The sequence below is a fragment of the Lepidothrix coronata genome, unplaced genomic scaffold, assembly GCF_001604755.1.
Source record: "Lepidothrix coronata isolate B3197 unplaced genomic scaffold, Lepidothrix_coronata-1.0 Scaffold43, whole genome shotgun sequence".
Taxonomy (NCBI): domain Eukaryota; kingdom Metazoa; phylum Chordata; class Aves; order Passeriformes; family Pipridae; genus Lepidothrix; species Lepidothrix coronata.
In genome coordinates, this window is record NW_016690223.1 from 5,251,818 (window position 1) to 5,268,251 (window position 16,434).

General features: G+C 39.8%; 1 protein-coding gene across 4 annotated transcripts in view; it reads left to right on the top strand.

Annotated features, from left to right (window-relative positions):
- Positions 1–16,434, top strand: part of STON2 (stonin 2) — a 73,183-nt gene that overhangs the window by 13,650 nt on the left and 43,099 nt on the right. For all 4 annotated transcript variants that reach the window (XR_001874593.1, XM_017813821.1, XM_017813819.1 and 1 more), the window contains exons 2-4: positions 2,876–3,084; positions 3,516–3,770; positions 9,624–9,821. Coding sequence is in view for 3 of the 4 variants with exons in the window: in XM_017813821.1 (XP_017669310.1) it covers positions 2,997–3,084; positions 3,516–3,770; positions 9,624–9,821 (541 nt within the window). In the remaining variant the exon portion in view is untranslated. The remainder of the gene's footprint in view (positions 1–2,875; positions 3,085–3,515; positions 3,771–9,623; positions 9,822–16,434) is intronic.

A 16,434-nucleotide genomic window follows, 5' to 3' on the forward strand; every position in this document is an offset into this window, starting at 1 on the left:
ATCTCATAGATCTTTGAGAAATCTGAAAGACAGGAAGAAACACTCCAAAATTCACTTGGAGAGTATGCGCTGCAGTGTTTAAATAATGGGTCCTGATTGCTTTGCTACAGAGAGGATTCAGGTTTATCTACAGTGTCAAATGGTTCCTCTGGAGACATGGACTTTTGTAGTAGTTCTGCAAACTGCAGCATCATTGTGTTAACTGAAAGCACAGTGACAGTGGTATTGTGCCAGCTGAGGCTCCTTGGTTCACTGTGGGGTTGGCTTAAGTCTTTCTCTAAAGGAGGATTTTGGAGAGTGAAGAGGTGTGAAAAATAATTTGTGGACAAAGTTGTATTTTTTCCACATAGTCTGCACAGGAGTTATCTGTACATGATTCATAATTCTGTACAGGCATTGAGTTTAAGGGGTGGGATTGGGGTTTTTTTTGTGAATGTTGAGAGAATGCAAAATTTTATTTTTTCATATTTTTTTTAATCCTAACATAGCATCCTCAAAATGCTTCTATTCTGAATATCTTTGAAGCTATTAGCTACTCAGACTGCCTTTCCTTTCTTTCAGGTGGCTTGTGTAAAGGGTGCAACAACCCTGATAAGTCAACACAACCTCTTTTATTTACCAACCTTAGAAGTCTGTAGAAAATTCCAGTCATGGCAAAGTTGTATAGCCTGCAATGCACAGTATTCTCATGCTTTTCTGGGCTTATAGTGCTCACTATCCACTTTAAAGTGCTAATTTTGCTGTCTGGTATTAAGTGGTTTTTAGAACTACCCTTGTCACAGGATGGTAGGGTACTAGAGGAAATCCATCTTAAAATAGTGGCATAATTCTCCTACATACGTGCACAGCTGAAACAGACCATTTTCTTGCCTTCTTTCATAGCTTTTTTCCCCTTGAAAAAAGAAAGAGTTCTACTGCAGTCTCTGTGCATCAAGGACAAGATAAACTGTTTCCTTTTTTCATTTCCTGCCACTTCATTCTTCTTTCAGGACTTTTCTGGGAGAAAGGAGAGGTCAGTATCCAGTTGTCTGGGAAAAGAAGATTTAGTTACAGATATTTAAACAAACCCCAAAACAAACAGTTTAGTTGGTCACACAAGGAAAATAAGATGCCGAGGTCATCCTCTCCTTCCCTCATATGGTGTCCAAGTAACCCTAAACATCTGATTATTTTTTTCTCTTAGCTTGCCTCTATGTTTAGCTCTGTAGTTTCTGTTAACAGCACCCAAAATGGATATTGTGAGAGGCAGGCAAATGTACCTGCCCACAATGCTTGAGGACAGGTGTCCTGCCATAGGAGTGGAGGAAACAGGATTGGGGCTCAAGTGCCACTGTTCCTGCCACAGAGGGGAATTGCTTGTGTAACAAGGGAAAAATATGCAGGGTGGCTGGTCAGGGGGCCATAGGAAAGTCTATCATGAGGGGATCAGTCTTATGGCAAATTGCACTTAACCATCAGGATTGTTTCTAGGAATCCTTTTTTGTGGTTGCAGGAAACTACATTTTGTGTTCAATTCTGCTTGAAAAGATTCATTTTCAGACAATGAACATGGATTGATGAATTCTTTCTAGGTGTCAGGCAGGTTTGTGACTTCCAAACTTTTGAAGTTTTCAGCTCACTCTTGACTGCTGACCTGCCTTCAGCAGACAAATGACTGTGACCCTGAGGAGAATAATCATATTGGAAGCCATTTAATGATCTGCTTCCTTCAGAAAATGCTTAAAGATTGAATGCATTTAAATATCAGTCTGCTTTTTGGACCTAAATGTTATTAATGTAGGGTAAAGAGAAGTGTCAATGAAGTATCTGTTCTTGTACACTAACATGAAGTTTCACCCTGAAAAACCCTTTAGTTAGGAGAAAGACAGCAGGACAAGAGATGCTGCTTTAAGGCTCTTTAAAAAAGCTGAGGCTGAGTTTCCGTATTTTCAAGTACTTGAATACCATGGCAACAAGAGCTTCAATGCTTGAGTTAATTGGGGACAGAATTCAAATAGTTTCCTAGGAGGTGTTCTCTGAGAGTTTTAAAGTGGTTTGCAAATCTGAGGTGGTCATGGGTGCTTGTCAGAGAGAATTTCTTTCCCTGGACCTGACTCCCAATTACTAGCCAACAACCAGAGCTCTTTGCAATGTTCCCTTCCATCTTGCAGATTCCCACATCTGTATGGGGTACATACCATTGCAGGCCATACTAAATTAAGTTGCCACATCTGTGAAAACATTTGCTGGGCTACAGCAAAATCATACTTAACTCCAGATAAGAACTAAGAATTTTTTTTTTAAATTAAAATGTGAAGTTCCAGTCAAGCAGCAGAGTTGAAAGTGCAGCTAGCTGAGAGGGCATCTCTCTATACCAAGACCATGATAACAGTCATTGGCAACTCATCCTGATTCCAGAGCCAGCTACATACATATTACTGATAATGAAACATGAAGCTTATTTCTTGCTCTTGAGAGGGATCAGATATTGTAAGTACCAAGATGAGTAAGGACGTGTTGACATCTTGAAGTGGGGATTAAGTTACATCATAATCAAAATTTGCTAAACTTGGGAGAATCTCCTCATTACTGCTCTTGCTGGGGTTATGAGAGGCATGGCTCTTTGAGAAAGGAATAAAGCATTGGTTTCAGTGATGGGCTGCTTTAACATGAGGATGTTTGAAGACTCTCAGATGCTTTAAATCAAGGAGTTGCTCAAGTGTAGCCCTCCTCTAGCCACACAGGTGACATTCTTGTCTCAAATGTAGTACTTTGACAGTACTGTGCCTGTGGTACATACATTAGTTTAGCATTCTATATTATAAAAAATGGTGACACTAGTTTCTCCCATTTAATTTTCTAGAAGAGGTAATTTACTTCTTTCTTATCTTAACAGCACTTGAAAAGAAAGTGCAAAGGAGGTGTTTCCCTCCATTGGCTCATCTTCACTGTACCTCTCCCATTCTGCTTCCTCCTCCTTATAATCCCCAAGTGAAGATGAGGAGCCTGCTGCGAATATGACATCCGTGACTAGTGTCATTGCCTCCCACCAGTCTGAGTGGGTGTCCTTCAATGATGAGCTGATCCTCCCTGTTAGCCCACGAGGTAAGCTGTCTGATTTTCTTTGAAACCGGTGAGACTTTGTTTGAATTGGACCAACTACTATCATATATCTAGCGTCGTAGAGCTTGGCTTCTAAGTGGAAGCAGTATGTGCAGAGGTTGAATTATCTCCTGCTACCCCTATGTAATAGGAGAATTTGGGTCAAAAAGGTAAATTACTCTCCTAATGTGATCTAATGTAGATCTATAACAGGTTTTGGATCTGTCCTTCGAAATTCAAGGCAGCAACTAACTGACCATGGAGGAAATGTCACCCATTATAATCAAGTGCAAAACTATGTGCAGTGTTAATCTAAAAACTACATTAGGTAAAGGAGAACTTTCTACAGTTAATGGCAAATTTTTGATATTTCAATAAAAAACGGTGAAGTAATGGTGAGTCCTGCCAATCTTTCTGTGTCATCTCTATTTTAGGTAGCACTGAGGAGCCTCTGGAGAAATGTTTTAATTCCTCAGACACCTCCCCAGAAGAGAACCAAAATGCAGATGGAGAATTTAAAGACCTTTTCTGCACACAGTTGGAAGAGGCAGCTGACCAAACCAAGGTGGATTCTGCTGTGCTTGGTAACCGTGTGTGTCCTAGCACTGATCTGTCATCATCCATCAGTGCTTGGGTTCAGTTTGAAGACGCCTCATGGACTAGTGCTTCATCAACCCACCCACAAACAGGTGAGGCAAAAACAAAGAAAAGGTCCGTTCCAGTAATACAGTAAGAGCTTACAGAATTTTTCCTTGCTCTTTGGTTTCTCAAAGGTTGACCTTCGACTAGTTTGTACTGTATTTTAACACAACTAATGTCATCAGTTTCAAAAAGGGCTCTCATACTATCGCTTGGGGTTGCACTAGCAATATTTTATTTTTATAAAGAAAATGAAAGCCATCTGTGATTGACTCCACCTATATCTTGACTAAGTTTTGGAAACTGCCAAAGTGCATTAATGGGGAAATAGCATGAAGGTGTTTTCAGTAGTGAATTTCATATGTAGAGGTATGAACAGCCATCTAAAAGGTCTGATCCGTGTTTGTCTCTGTAATCTGGAACTGAAAAAAGGGTGATCACTGTCCTCTGTGGTCGCAGTCTTTACCTGCTCATAGTCCCCATAAGGTTTTTGCCAGTTGAGACCAACAGTGTTCCAGTGCCCATCAGTACTTTCTACTGTCTTTTGATGCTATGATTTAGCAGCTGGAGAACTACAAAGACAACAGAAGTTTACCCTAATTCCATTACTGCGTGCACTTTTCTTCAAATGTGACAGTTTTTTCTGACATACTTTAAACATGCATGCAAAGCCTCTGGTTTGCCTCATCACCTTATGCTAACTGATGTGGCTATATGAGCTTCTAATTTTTATGTATGAACAGAATTCTTCTGTGTAGGAGGTTATGGAGTAATTGCCCAAGAAAACATTACTTTACTTTTGCATGTTTAAATTGAGATTATCTCTTAATATTTCCACTTTGTGACCGCTAGTTATTGAAGTAGTTTAAAGACTTATAGCTTTACTCTACTCACTGAGTCCATGAAATACTCCCTGTGACATGAATAATACTTCTGTTAGAAAACTTGGATTGTCAGCTTTGGGTTGGATTTTGGGTAAACCCCATCTGGTTTTCCATCTGTTCTTTTGATGGGTGCTGCAGTCTAGTCCATTTGAGACAGTGGTTGGACCTTTGTGCAGGAGAAGTGTGTGAATCTTCTGGCAAAACTAAGTTTCCCTGACCTTTTTATCTTTATATTTATTTAATGGTTCTTATTCTTAGATGTAAATATTTACTCATCCTAGTGATGTGGAGAGAAGGAAGAGCATTTACACCAGGAGTGTAAATCTGTAAAACTGAGGTGCTCTACCTCTCTCTGTAGTTTCATGGTTAAGTGAGCCTTATGCTTACTCCTACAGGCACATACTTTTTCAAATGAGGCTGTTGGTTGCTCTGACACCATATCTCCTTCCCAATGCTCTTATGTCTTTCTTAACTGAAAAACTCATAAATGCACCTTCTTCTTAAATGAAAAAAACAAAATCTTTACTCAACATAAATAAAGCTAGTCATAAGAAGGAGACTTCCATAAAACTAATTTTATGATGTATTACTTGATTTCCCGTCCTTAAAGGGGTGTGGCCTAGTCTTAAGATATGTGCTTAGCAAAAGCACTGCCTCTTGGTTTGTGTTTTAAGTCACAGGGGATGCTAGGCTTTAGTCAGAGGTCTAGGATATCCAGATGAGGAAATTAGAAAAGACTTTCCAAAAGCAGTGCAGTTTTGAAGAAGACACTAATTTGTACCCTTGTAGAAGCTTGTTGTATGTGATCTGTGTCACCAAGGGAGGATATTTACACACTAACTTTCAGCATCTGGCTGACTTTCATGGAGGAGGGTGATTCCCCTAGCAGTCAGATCAGGATGTGCTCCATGTAATTCTTGCATGGCTGTTATTCTTTGATCTGTATAGGAACCCTAAAGAGGTTTCCTAAGGATATTTTAAAATCCTTGTTTATGAGCTGGTCCTACTCCTATTCTCTATTTATAAATGGCCAGAGCAGTGTAGCTGACAGCCTCTAAAGGGAAGGTCGTGGGACAGAAGAGACGACAGCTCTTTGTTTCTGGCCCTCTACTCTGAGGGACATTTGACAGCAAGAGGTAGGATAAACTTCAGCCTAGTTGTTCTCAATTAATCTGCAGATCAAGTCTTTTTTCTATGGGCGGCAGCAAAGCTGGAGACTTTGTGTTACAACCTTGCTATGCTAACACACTCAGTGGAAAGCCTGTGGTGACAGCAATTATTCATTTCCAGTAGCAAACAGGCTGCATAAGAACAATAGCAGATACCCACACTGGGGGGGAGAAGAGTATAAGGCCAAGTCTGAACAGAAGGAGCGGTGTGAGAAGGATGGAGATATTTAAAATCTGTTTCCTGTGCAGGCAGCTGTGAAGAGCAATGTCCTGAAGGCTCAGCACCCCTGGTACCATTCCTGTCAGGGCTCCAGCACTGTCAGGAAATTGTCTGTCTGTCTGTCTGCACTCAAGCAACTGCTCAGCTGACTCGATAATTACCCAGGCTGATGGCCAGGCTGCCTGGAAACACATTTTGAAAAGGGCTTGCAAAGGGGATTTCCAGAGTGCCGGGAGAGCAAAGAGGATGTGTCCTAGGAGAGAGAGATTTTGTCTGACTTTAGGGCTACGGTATTTTTGCATTGGTTACCTCAAAAGCAAATACTTGTCCAGAAGTGCTCACAGTCTAAAAAAAAAAGGCAATATAAAGACAACTGGAATGAAGTTGTTATCCTATGGGAACTGTGTTTAAAAGAAACTTGAGGCTAATGCTGGACCCTTGTTGTCCTGGGAAAAGTGAAGACATTATTGGAGTAGGAGGAATCAGGGGAACTGATAGCAAGAAACAGGGCTGAAAAAACAAAGGCAAAGAATTTGGAAGATGAGAAGAAAGGTCAAAACCCGAGGTGTAGAAATGAAAAACACCCATAGTGAGCCTCACAGTAAAAATTATCTTTATTTAGGATGTTCTTGTAAATTTTCATTCTACCAGGTTCAGGCTAAGCAAAATGTTTGTTTCAAAATATTTCTACATTTTGGATTTATGCATAGTTAACTCACAGCTGCCAAATCATGTATATTTTTCCCCAAGAAGCAAAAACTGTTGAGCGAGGCCACAGAAATATTTAGTCACAGAAATTATGTGTTGTGGTGCCCTCTTCCCTGTTTTCCTTTTGCTGGGAAGAGAAGAAATTTATGTTATTATCAGGCTAGTCAAACTTTTCAAACTGATACTGCAAAAGTGAAAAATGAGATTTTTAGGCTCATATGAATGTTCCTATCACAAATGTTACATAATCTGTAAATGATCACAGCCAGTGGGTGACATAACATTTGCATTTGTTACACAGTGGGCCTCCAGCTCATAATCTCATATTCTGTAGGTGTTATCTGCACTCTTCAATTCAAGGAGGTATTCAGCAAAGCACCAAATTAGAATAAGGCAAGATCTGTTACATTATCCATCCTCCACACACACACACACAGAGCCACCCTCACTTCTTCCCAAGAGCTTTGTCTGATTTTAAATGGCTCAAGTAACTTGGACTCCTACCATGTCCCTTGAGAGGCTGTCCAACAGTAAGGCAAATCTCAGCTTAACTATTTTGGGCTGTTCTGTCTGAAAATAGGCAATACATGCAACACAAGATCAGCAGCTGGAAACTAGACCAATGGTGATGGTGTGCTAAAATCAGAAAAATCTGAGGTCCTATATGATAGGAAGGGAAATGATGCTGACAAGGTTTATTGTAATACAGCGTAGGGATCAAGGAACGGGTCCTCAAAGTTTTAAGATAAACCTGCATATTAAAGGCCAATCAATTGTATTAAGAACAAACATGTCAAGAAAAGTAAAATGCATGTGGAAGGAAAGATTTTTCAGTTTGGGAAACAACATGTTGATTTTCAGTAGCCAACGTGTGCTACAGAATTTGCATTTTAGGAATAGTTCTGGCAGTGGTCTTTCAACATAAAGAGATTTCTGAGAAATTCTTGCTGCAGAGAGGCTGGAACTCTCCATTTATTGGCATTAGAGACCAAATTCAAAATTTCTGCAAAAAAAGCCCTACTTCATTTAGAATTTGGCTGCAGCATGTCCAAGGAATCTGAAGAGGGACCTTAAACATGTGTAGATGTTGACTTTCGCTTGTCCTGCCTTTTGAGACTGATAGATGGTCTTTTGCCTCAGCATAGGGGAAAATGCACTTTTACTAGTTCCAAGGGTTAGTGTTGAGGAACCTAGAACAGTCACAGGTGGAAGTTGACTGTAATAAGGTTTCAAAGAACATCTGTTGCAGAAAAAGCTGTCTATGGTTATGGTTTTCCAATGACAAGACTTTCTTTAGAAAAAAACCCCAAACAATTCCATTATTTCAAAATAGAATTTGCTCCTATATAGAAGTATTTGGCAACACTAGTCCAGTTGGTTCCCCTCTTAGACAAAAATTCATTTTGGAAAGCACAAAACTAGTTGGCAGTATATGAGTTATTTTATCATATGTGTTTCTAAATTAGCTTATGTTTGTTCATGTTGCTGACTTTAAACAAAAAAAGAAATACTGCAAATCCAAGATCTTTTTTTTTGTAAAATAATTCCACAGTTCCTAGAACTCAAGATATAAAGCACACTGAGAAAAAAAACTTGGCTCTTGTTAGTTATTCACATACGGAGCTCAGCTTTTCAGCTTGTCCAAATAAAGTGCTCTGTCTGTCAAAGCAATTTCAGGTGAAGCTTTAAGCATGGCTTTTCAGGTGCCTCATGCCATGTTTAACAAAAGGACTGAGAGAGGGACTGACAGTTTATAATCATACACTCATCATCCTTTCTCTACAGGCACCAAGCACAGCACAGTGTGCAGTTACTGGAGGGAGAAGTGTGGGGTTTTGGTCATGTCTCTAACACAACAACTGTCACCCTCTGCAATAAGGAGACAGCTCTGACTTTCAGCTCCACATCTTTAGGGAGGACTATTCAGAAGCTGCTCAGTACAAAGGCTCATAGCTGTAAACATATAAATTTATCAGTGCCTGCTTACTTAGGCTAACAGTGCAGATATGTAAAATAAACTAACACATCTCAAAAAGCAAGCAAGGGAGCACTGCTTGGATATTCCCTCTATGCACACAGCAATGTTTCAATAACAAAGAGGTGTCCCATCACATCATTTGGATGGAGTAGAGAGAGATGAATCCTCTTTAACATTAATTTACCATTTTCTTCCAAAGTATCAAGTGACGTGGGCAAAGAGTATAAAATACAAAGAGTATACAGTACAAATTCATAGCAGTGGATGTGTAAGCTTCGGTTCTGAACTCTGGATGTTGATTAGGCAGGACTTAACTGTTTGACATGCAAGTCTGGCAAATGAGTAGAACAGGACTTTTGGTCTACACTGAGCAGAAATGTTATGTGTTATATTCAGACTGGGACACTCCACATGTTCAGAAACAAAAGCCATTCCAGTGCACATCAGTAGGTCAATTAAAGTTTATTTTTATACTCCTCCTCCCACGTGGAGAATTCCTGAGATGATGACTGCATTTGAGTGGGTGTCACAGATAGGTAGGGCTTAATTAAATATAATAGAACCACTTCAAAAAAATCTGTGGTACTATAAAAACTCCACTGTGTTGCACAACACACACATTCAGATCTTGTCAGCAGTGCTAGAAACTTGAAATCTTGTTCTGAAAAGTCACAGCTTCTCCAATACTAGAACAATAGGAAAGCATACATTTGCCAGCAGTATGGGATCTAAGGCAGACAGCTGAGTAGTGCTAGAAAGTCAAAGTACCAGGCCCTAGTTAAATTGTTGTGTGTTTGTTATAAAATAATTTTGTTGCTGTGGATGTTGGAATTTATATTTACAGTACCTCAGTAGGGTCTGATCTAGCATGTCTTTGGAATAATCATGATCTTCTGGAAGATCACTCTGTATGTCTCTAACTGATACCTGTTTTCTGCAACCAGTGTCTGCATCAAAAGTACCCAGCTGGACCTCCCCCTCTTCCAACTCTTCTGAGAGGCAAGCCCATGCCTCAGAGAGCAGCTGGACAACCAACTCAGAGGACACCAGCAGCCCAAGCATTGCTCCCTCCTACACAGATCTGCAGTCAATTAATACTGAGGACTTGACCAGTGGTAGAACATCTGCAGCAGATTCAGCTGGTAAGAGGGAAGTGTTCAAGCTTCCATCTCTATCTTTTTAATGCTACTCAAACTCACTGCTCAGAATTGAGCCACGGAGAATGGATCCAAAGCAGAACAAACTCAAGGATTAGGCTAAAGCTTTTTTCTACTCCACTTTCCAAAAAATCACACTTGGATTTTACACACCACTGATACGTGCAGGCTTCTGAAGTAAGAGCCAAATGCAACTATGTACCTGTTGGTGGACTTGGAGCATTTCTGGTTTTCACATATCACATCAGCTTAACCTGGTCTAGGAGCTAGTTTTCAGTATATTGTGGGGGAAGCTGGATGCCTTTCCTGAACTTCCATGCAGAAATTTTCTTAACTTGACGGTGTATTCAGGTGAGGCAGGTCCAGCTCTTCGTGCCCCTCGCTGTTTCAGTGAGTGCCAAGACACAGATCATTTACTGCATTCTTACATGCATTCTTTGTACTGTGCTTTGCACTGTTATTGTACAGTAATGCAGAGAGGGTGTAGGAGATGGCAGAGGGTGGTTCAGTAGCAGATTTCAACCATTTAAGGGTCCTATATCTGACCATGTAGGGCTACATTCAGATGGGAAAATGTGCTACATGGCATTGTAGCTCATTGCTCCTCAGCTGTACTCTAGGTAATCTCTGAAGCAGGAGAAATAAAGCAGAGTGGTGCCACTCATGTCATGCAGAATTGGGATGATGGGAACTCCTGAATGACAAAGTTGACTTTCACAGCACATAAAAAAAGCTGACATGTCAGGACATAAAAATGAAAAAAAAAAATACATAGCTCTAGGAGGAAGCACCTGCAGTATGTTGGAAGCTGTTCAACCCAAACTGAGGAAGGTTAGTAGCTACCCAGTTTGGTGATGAAAATTGATTCTTCGGTGTCACCATAGCTCAGGCATGTGAGATATTTAATGTGTTTTCTCTCAGGTGGTGAAAGTAACAATATATGTGAAATAAGATATGTTTTGGGAGAATGGATTCCTAAGCCTAGCTGAGGTCATATGTCCATTTCATAAGAAACATATACATACATCACCTACAAGGAGTATTATTTAATGGTTCAGTGAAGCTGGGTTGGACATCAAGGCAGGTTTATAAACAGCAGCATAGTAGGTACTGACTTAGTGCTTAAGACAAAGGATTTGTGGAGAAGTAGTAGTAAATTTGGATAAGTAGAGACATTTCTTTCTTCAAATAATAGTTACCAACAATCTGTCTGACTATTTTTATTTTAGAATACTCTGCTCGTCTGTACCTCTGAGTTGGGAAACCACTGGTAGAAAGGTAGAATAGGCAAGCTGGCATGGTGTGCCAACATGAGCATCAGTTCTGTTCTGATGAACTCATGTCTATTAGGATGAAGTGTAGTACTTTTCATCTGCAGTATGTGCTGGCTATTGCTGTTCTGTTGATTGGGTATAGGTTGCCAAAGGATCGCTGTTGTCACTGGGGCTGTCTCCATCTGAGCAAGGGGAATGAAGGATTCCCAGTCCATATATAACTTTACATCATATAGAAAAGTCAAAGGCAATAGTGCAGCTGTATATGCCTGGCATGAGTATGGAATTATGTCCTATATATGGCCAAAAGTGAAGTTGATACTTCAGTAAAAGCTTTGTGCGCAACCTTCTTACTGTTTCTTTCTCAGTCAGTCACAAATTGACATATTTATTACCAAGACAGATACAAAAACTCGTTCCAGTCACCTATAAATTTTTAAAACTAAAAAAGTAGGTAATATTGGCAAGGCTATGTAATTAGTTAAAACATAAGGTACACTACCTTAGTGGTACTCCAACTTGAAGTATGAAATATATTGAGTCTTCCTACCACCAGATGTGGAGTTTACAAAAGGCAGCATGAGCAAAGTGCATCTGTTTGTCCTGTTCCTGGGATGCCTCAGAGCCCACCTCTGAGGCAGCTGCTGGCATCAGGAAGGTTTATGGAGGTGAGAGGGCTGAGAACCTAGTGGCCATGGAACTGTTGTACAGTTGTGGCTGCTTTTCTGCTGTTCACTCTACCCTCATCCCACCCTCACAGTGCATAAGTGGACAAAAAAATGAATGACCACTTTCTTCTCTCCTTCCTCTCCACCTCTCTCCAGAAATTCAGTTCTTGACACCTGACTTGATTCAAGCATTTGATTTTTATTTCTCTTCTCAAAGGACTGGCTACCTCAGTCTGTAGTGGAGTTTGAAGGCTTCATCGAGGCAATGAAGTGGCATGTATTTTTAACATGAAGGAAAGGAGAGGAATCCTCATGCTCTATTTCATGATGAAGTCACATTGGCTGCTAGCCAGTATGTTGACTCCAAGGTCAAGCCTGATGAAGAGAAAAAAAATTCAGACTAATTTCACTGCTGAAAAACCCTATGAAAATAAGTAATCAATGTTTGATCTACTTAGTGATGGTGAAGAAGCAGATCTATAAAGTAGCTTGGGTCTAATACTCTTTCAAGCAAGAAAAACTTGGTGATGAGAAAAGCATGAAAACTTCTACTAAGCAGTCAGATGCTGAGTTAAAATAACTGTTTTAGCCATGGTGAATTTTTATTGCCTGAACAGCATAAAAAAGAATCCAAGATACTCTGTTCCATAATTTCACCACTTGTCTTGAATCTATCCTGCATGCAAAATGCTTAAACATCAATTGCCTGTGAGAGTTCAGGGCACAGGGGTTTGTGTGGGAGCAGATGAGAGCCTGAGGTAGGTCTAACTGCAGGCACATGCAGGGACAGTTCACAGCAATGAGAATTGCACATCTTGGTGTCCAGGGCTGGTAGGCTCCAAGGAGGTAAAATTGGCTGGGAATTAACTTTCTCACAACTGGCATAAGATTTGAGTGTAAAACAGTCTCATGGGCTTGAGCTTTATCTAGTGCATGTGTTTATGCAAGATATGGCCTAGGAAGATATCTGAGAAAGATGAGAGAGTCCCAAATGATCCCAAACTGAAAGTTTACCCTTGCAGGGGACTGCAGAAAGCCTCACAACTGATGGAGTTGGGATAAGCACAATGTCCTGTAAAGGCAACAGAGTTCATAGCAGTGAAAGTAAATGTTGCATGAGCAGAGCTGAAAAACATTTGGTTTTCTATCGAAGCGCAGCTGGAAGATGCTGCACTTTATTGCCTATGCTAGTTTAAACTCTGGCACCAAGAAGCCTTTGATATTATCCTCATCTTTGACACACGAGGGGCTATTCAGCCTGCAGCAGCTAGTCAATAAATGTGGGCATGTTTACATGGTTATAACAGCAAGCACTTTGCAACATCTAGGGTTTCACAGTGTGTGAAGCTGTATTTGGTGCTGGTGAAGTGGCCCCTCGCCTCAGCTTCTTACATGCCTCTCCATGTCGCTCAGCTTAGATCAATAACCATGAAAGGAAGGAGGAACTTTTGGCCTTTGTACTGTGCTCTGCAAGATAAGTAACACAGGACATCTCTGTTACTGATACAATACAAGTATTTGTTCATTCTGTTGCAGATGCCTGTCTCAGCTTTCTAAAAAGGCCAAATATCTACGAGTCAGAGGAGCAAGGGGGAGGTCTTCTTGTAACTGTGATTATAGATCTGGAAGCACTGAAATCTGCTCTGAGGTTGTGCAGAAATACCTCACAACTTGATTTGGATTTCTGCATTTCACCATTCTTCTCTAAAATAATTTTGTTTATATAAATTAAAAGTAAATATTGACTTGTATATAAAATAAAAATAATTATATATGGTCAATATGTATATAATAAATATATATATATATATATACACGTAGCTCGTAAACAGTATAATCTATTATAAATTTAATAGAATATATGATAGAGTCTATCTATTATATAATAAAACTATGTTCGTGTATGTCTGTGTATAGGCATAAGTTTCCTGGTAGCAATTTTAGGTGTGTTGTTGCTAGTTCTGTTGTTGCTGTTGTGATTTGTAGCTTGGGAAAGTTGCAGCTACACCATGTTTGATGTTAACCATTCATTTTGCTGACCAGTTGTTCTCTTTGGCATTCTCCTGAATCTCTGGGACTACTGGGATACCGAGGAAGTCACTATGTTATTGTTTTCTGAGAACACCTGCACGTTTGGAGATAGCAGGTTACATGTGTGACCCCGAACTGCCACTGCCGTGTGGCAGGCAGAGGCAGAAATGGCACTGTAACCATATAGTAGCAATGGTGCAGCACTGCCCCAGCTTCATAATGCACAGCAACATAGCCGGTGCCCCACAGAGCTGGTTGCACCCCAGGGACCCCATTCTGCAGCTCTTGAACAACAGCAGGATTCACCACTGGGCGAAGTTACCCACCTGAGAACTGGCATTTTCCACTGTCAATTCTACATGGCAGAGAAGCAAGCAAGGCTTCAACAGTAGCACCAATTAACAGGAGCTGTAAATTATTGCATGTGCTCTTGATTAGAGATCCCAGTTTTGTGTGGAATTTCCTGTCTGAATACGAAGGGACTGAATGGAACTGGCAGTGTAAAACAGCCAGTGAAAAGGCTGGCAGCAGTAAGAATGAGAAATTTCATGATGCCCAAATGCATAGATTTGCTTGTTTCTCTCTTACTGTGGTATCATCTGAAACCTAAGAAAGGCTCAAGCAATCACTGGACTATGCAGCACAAGAATTGGAAAAGTCATGATGGATGCCTATAGGGGATCAGTTATAGAGTCATCATCTCAAAGAACAGTGTGGGATACAATGGGAAGCAGGTTTGTCGAAAGAAGAACAATGTACAGAATCATTTAAGCAAAACGTTCAGCTTTTATGTTGATAATTTATTTTCCTTTGCCCACTTAGAAACTTGTTGTGATAAAGGTCCATTTTTATCAGAACTTCTGCCTCCTTTATTCAGTCTGGTGTTAGGAGAAAAGTGTAACATTCTCTGCTCTTTCAAGCCAGAAATGAGCAGAGTTGAATGATAGTACTGCAGGGAGATTGCTGCTTTATGTCTTTACTTCAACATCTCTGGTTTTTAGCTTATCTAACCTTGATTAAACAAAATAATCCTGGAGTACAGATATGACATGAACCTTACTTAATGACCATGTTCATCTCTTATTAGAAGCAATTTAGCCTTCATTGTCCTTATGTTTGACATGTGCAACCAAAATACTCTGCCTAATCTTAGAACATAAAAAAGTTGGTATTTGCATTATGACTATGCACATTACACAAGAGGAAGAGGAGATATCACACTGTTTCTTCATTCTAATCTTGATTAGCAAGAGTGAGAATTGTGATCCTGGGTTTTGTGATGTGGATGCCAGTACCCTAGTGCTACTGCAGTAAATCTCAAGGAGACTGATGTGAACTAATCACTTAGAACTCAATTTTTTGAAACTATTAGAAGTGCTCAGTACTTTTGGTGAAGAATTCCAGATCTGGGGTTAGCATCTCAAACTGTTTCCAAGATTCTTGTGTCCCAACTATTCCTGTTACAGCGTGACAAAATTTTCAAATAGCTGCAGCTCGGTGTGCTCTTCTCCAAATCTAGCCATTTAGTTTAGTGCCTAAAAGGAGATTAGAGATCCTGTCAACATGTCCTGTAGCTCTGTGTCCTCATGCACATTACAGGCTTTGTAGAAATTATGCTGTTTATGTGCAGACTTTGGTCAACAATTTATTGAGTTGATGTATTTTCTCATGTAGACATTTCTGTGAGCTTGATTCACTTACGTGTTCCTGACCATTTCCTATCCATGTGTTCCTGTGCCAATATTGTCTTTCAAATAGCTTTTTGCCCTCTCCAGTGTAAGCCCTTTAATATATTTATACAGTGTAATTATCTCTCTCTATTTTCATTTGCTGAACTGAATGAGACAAGCTCTTTAGTATGCTGGTTCTCCATTCTCCTCCTCACCCTAGAAAGCTTTTCTTAGCTCATGTTGCTGTTTGAATTAGTCTTTTGGGTATGTGGTGACTCAAACTGTGCACAGACTGAGGTCTCACCATAGTGTGATATCAAGATATTAGTGTTGCCATCTTCAAGGATTCTCTCCTTGGTACATCCCGGGATCTTATTTCCTTTTGTGCCAGTGCATCAGGCAAGTATCCTTTCACTATATTCAAATTGACTGTCTATATACTAGATCACTTTCTCTCATAAGTAATTAATGAGTTCCTTCCTTATAACAAATATATCTGTCCTTAAATGTCTTATTATGAACTGTATATTGCTTATTTCATTTCATCTCATTTCTGTGGCTTCAGCACTTAAGATGAATCACTCCTTTCAGTATGATATTCAAAATTTTTTCTATATACCCAGTTCCTCCTAATTGTGTGTATTCAGCAAATACCATTAGCATGTTCCTTTCTATGCCATGATAATTATTTAAAAAATAGATAAACATAGTCTTAATCATGTAAAGTTAATAAAGACATTTTAATTGTAGTTCCTCTAACCTGTCTCTTAAAATTCAATGGCTGTCTTAGCTTGGTTTTTACTTCTGTCTTAATATTGGTATCAATCTCCATTTTAAGTCCTTCCCAGTTAGGACCACATTAAATGCTTTTTCTAATACAGACACATCTATTTTTTATCTAGAAAATTTGTTGTCAATGAAATCTCTTAGGTTTGGCTGAAACAAACTATCTCTT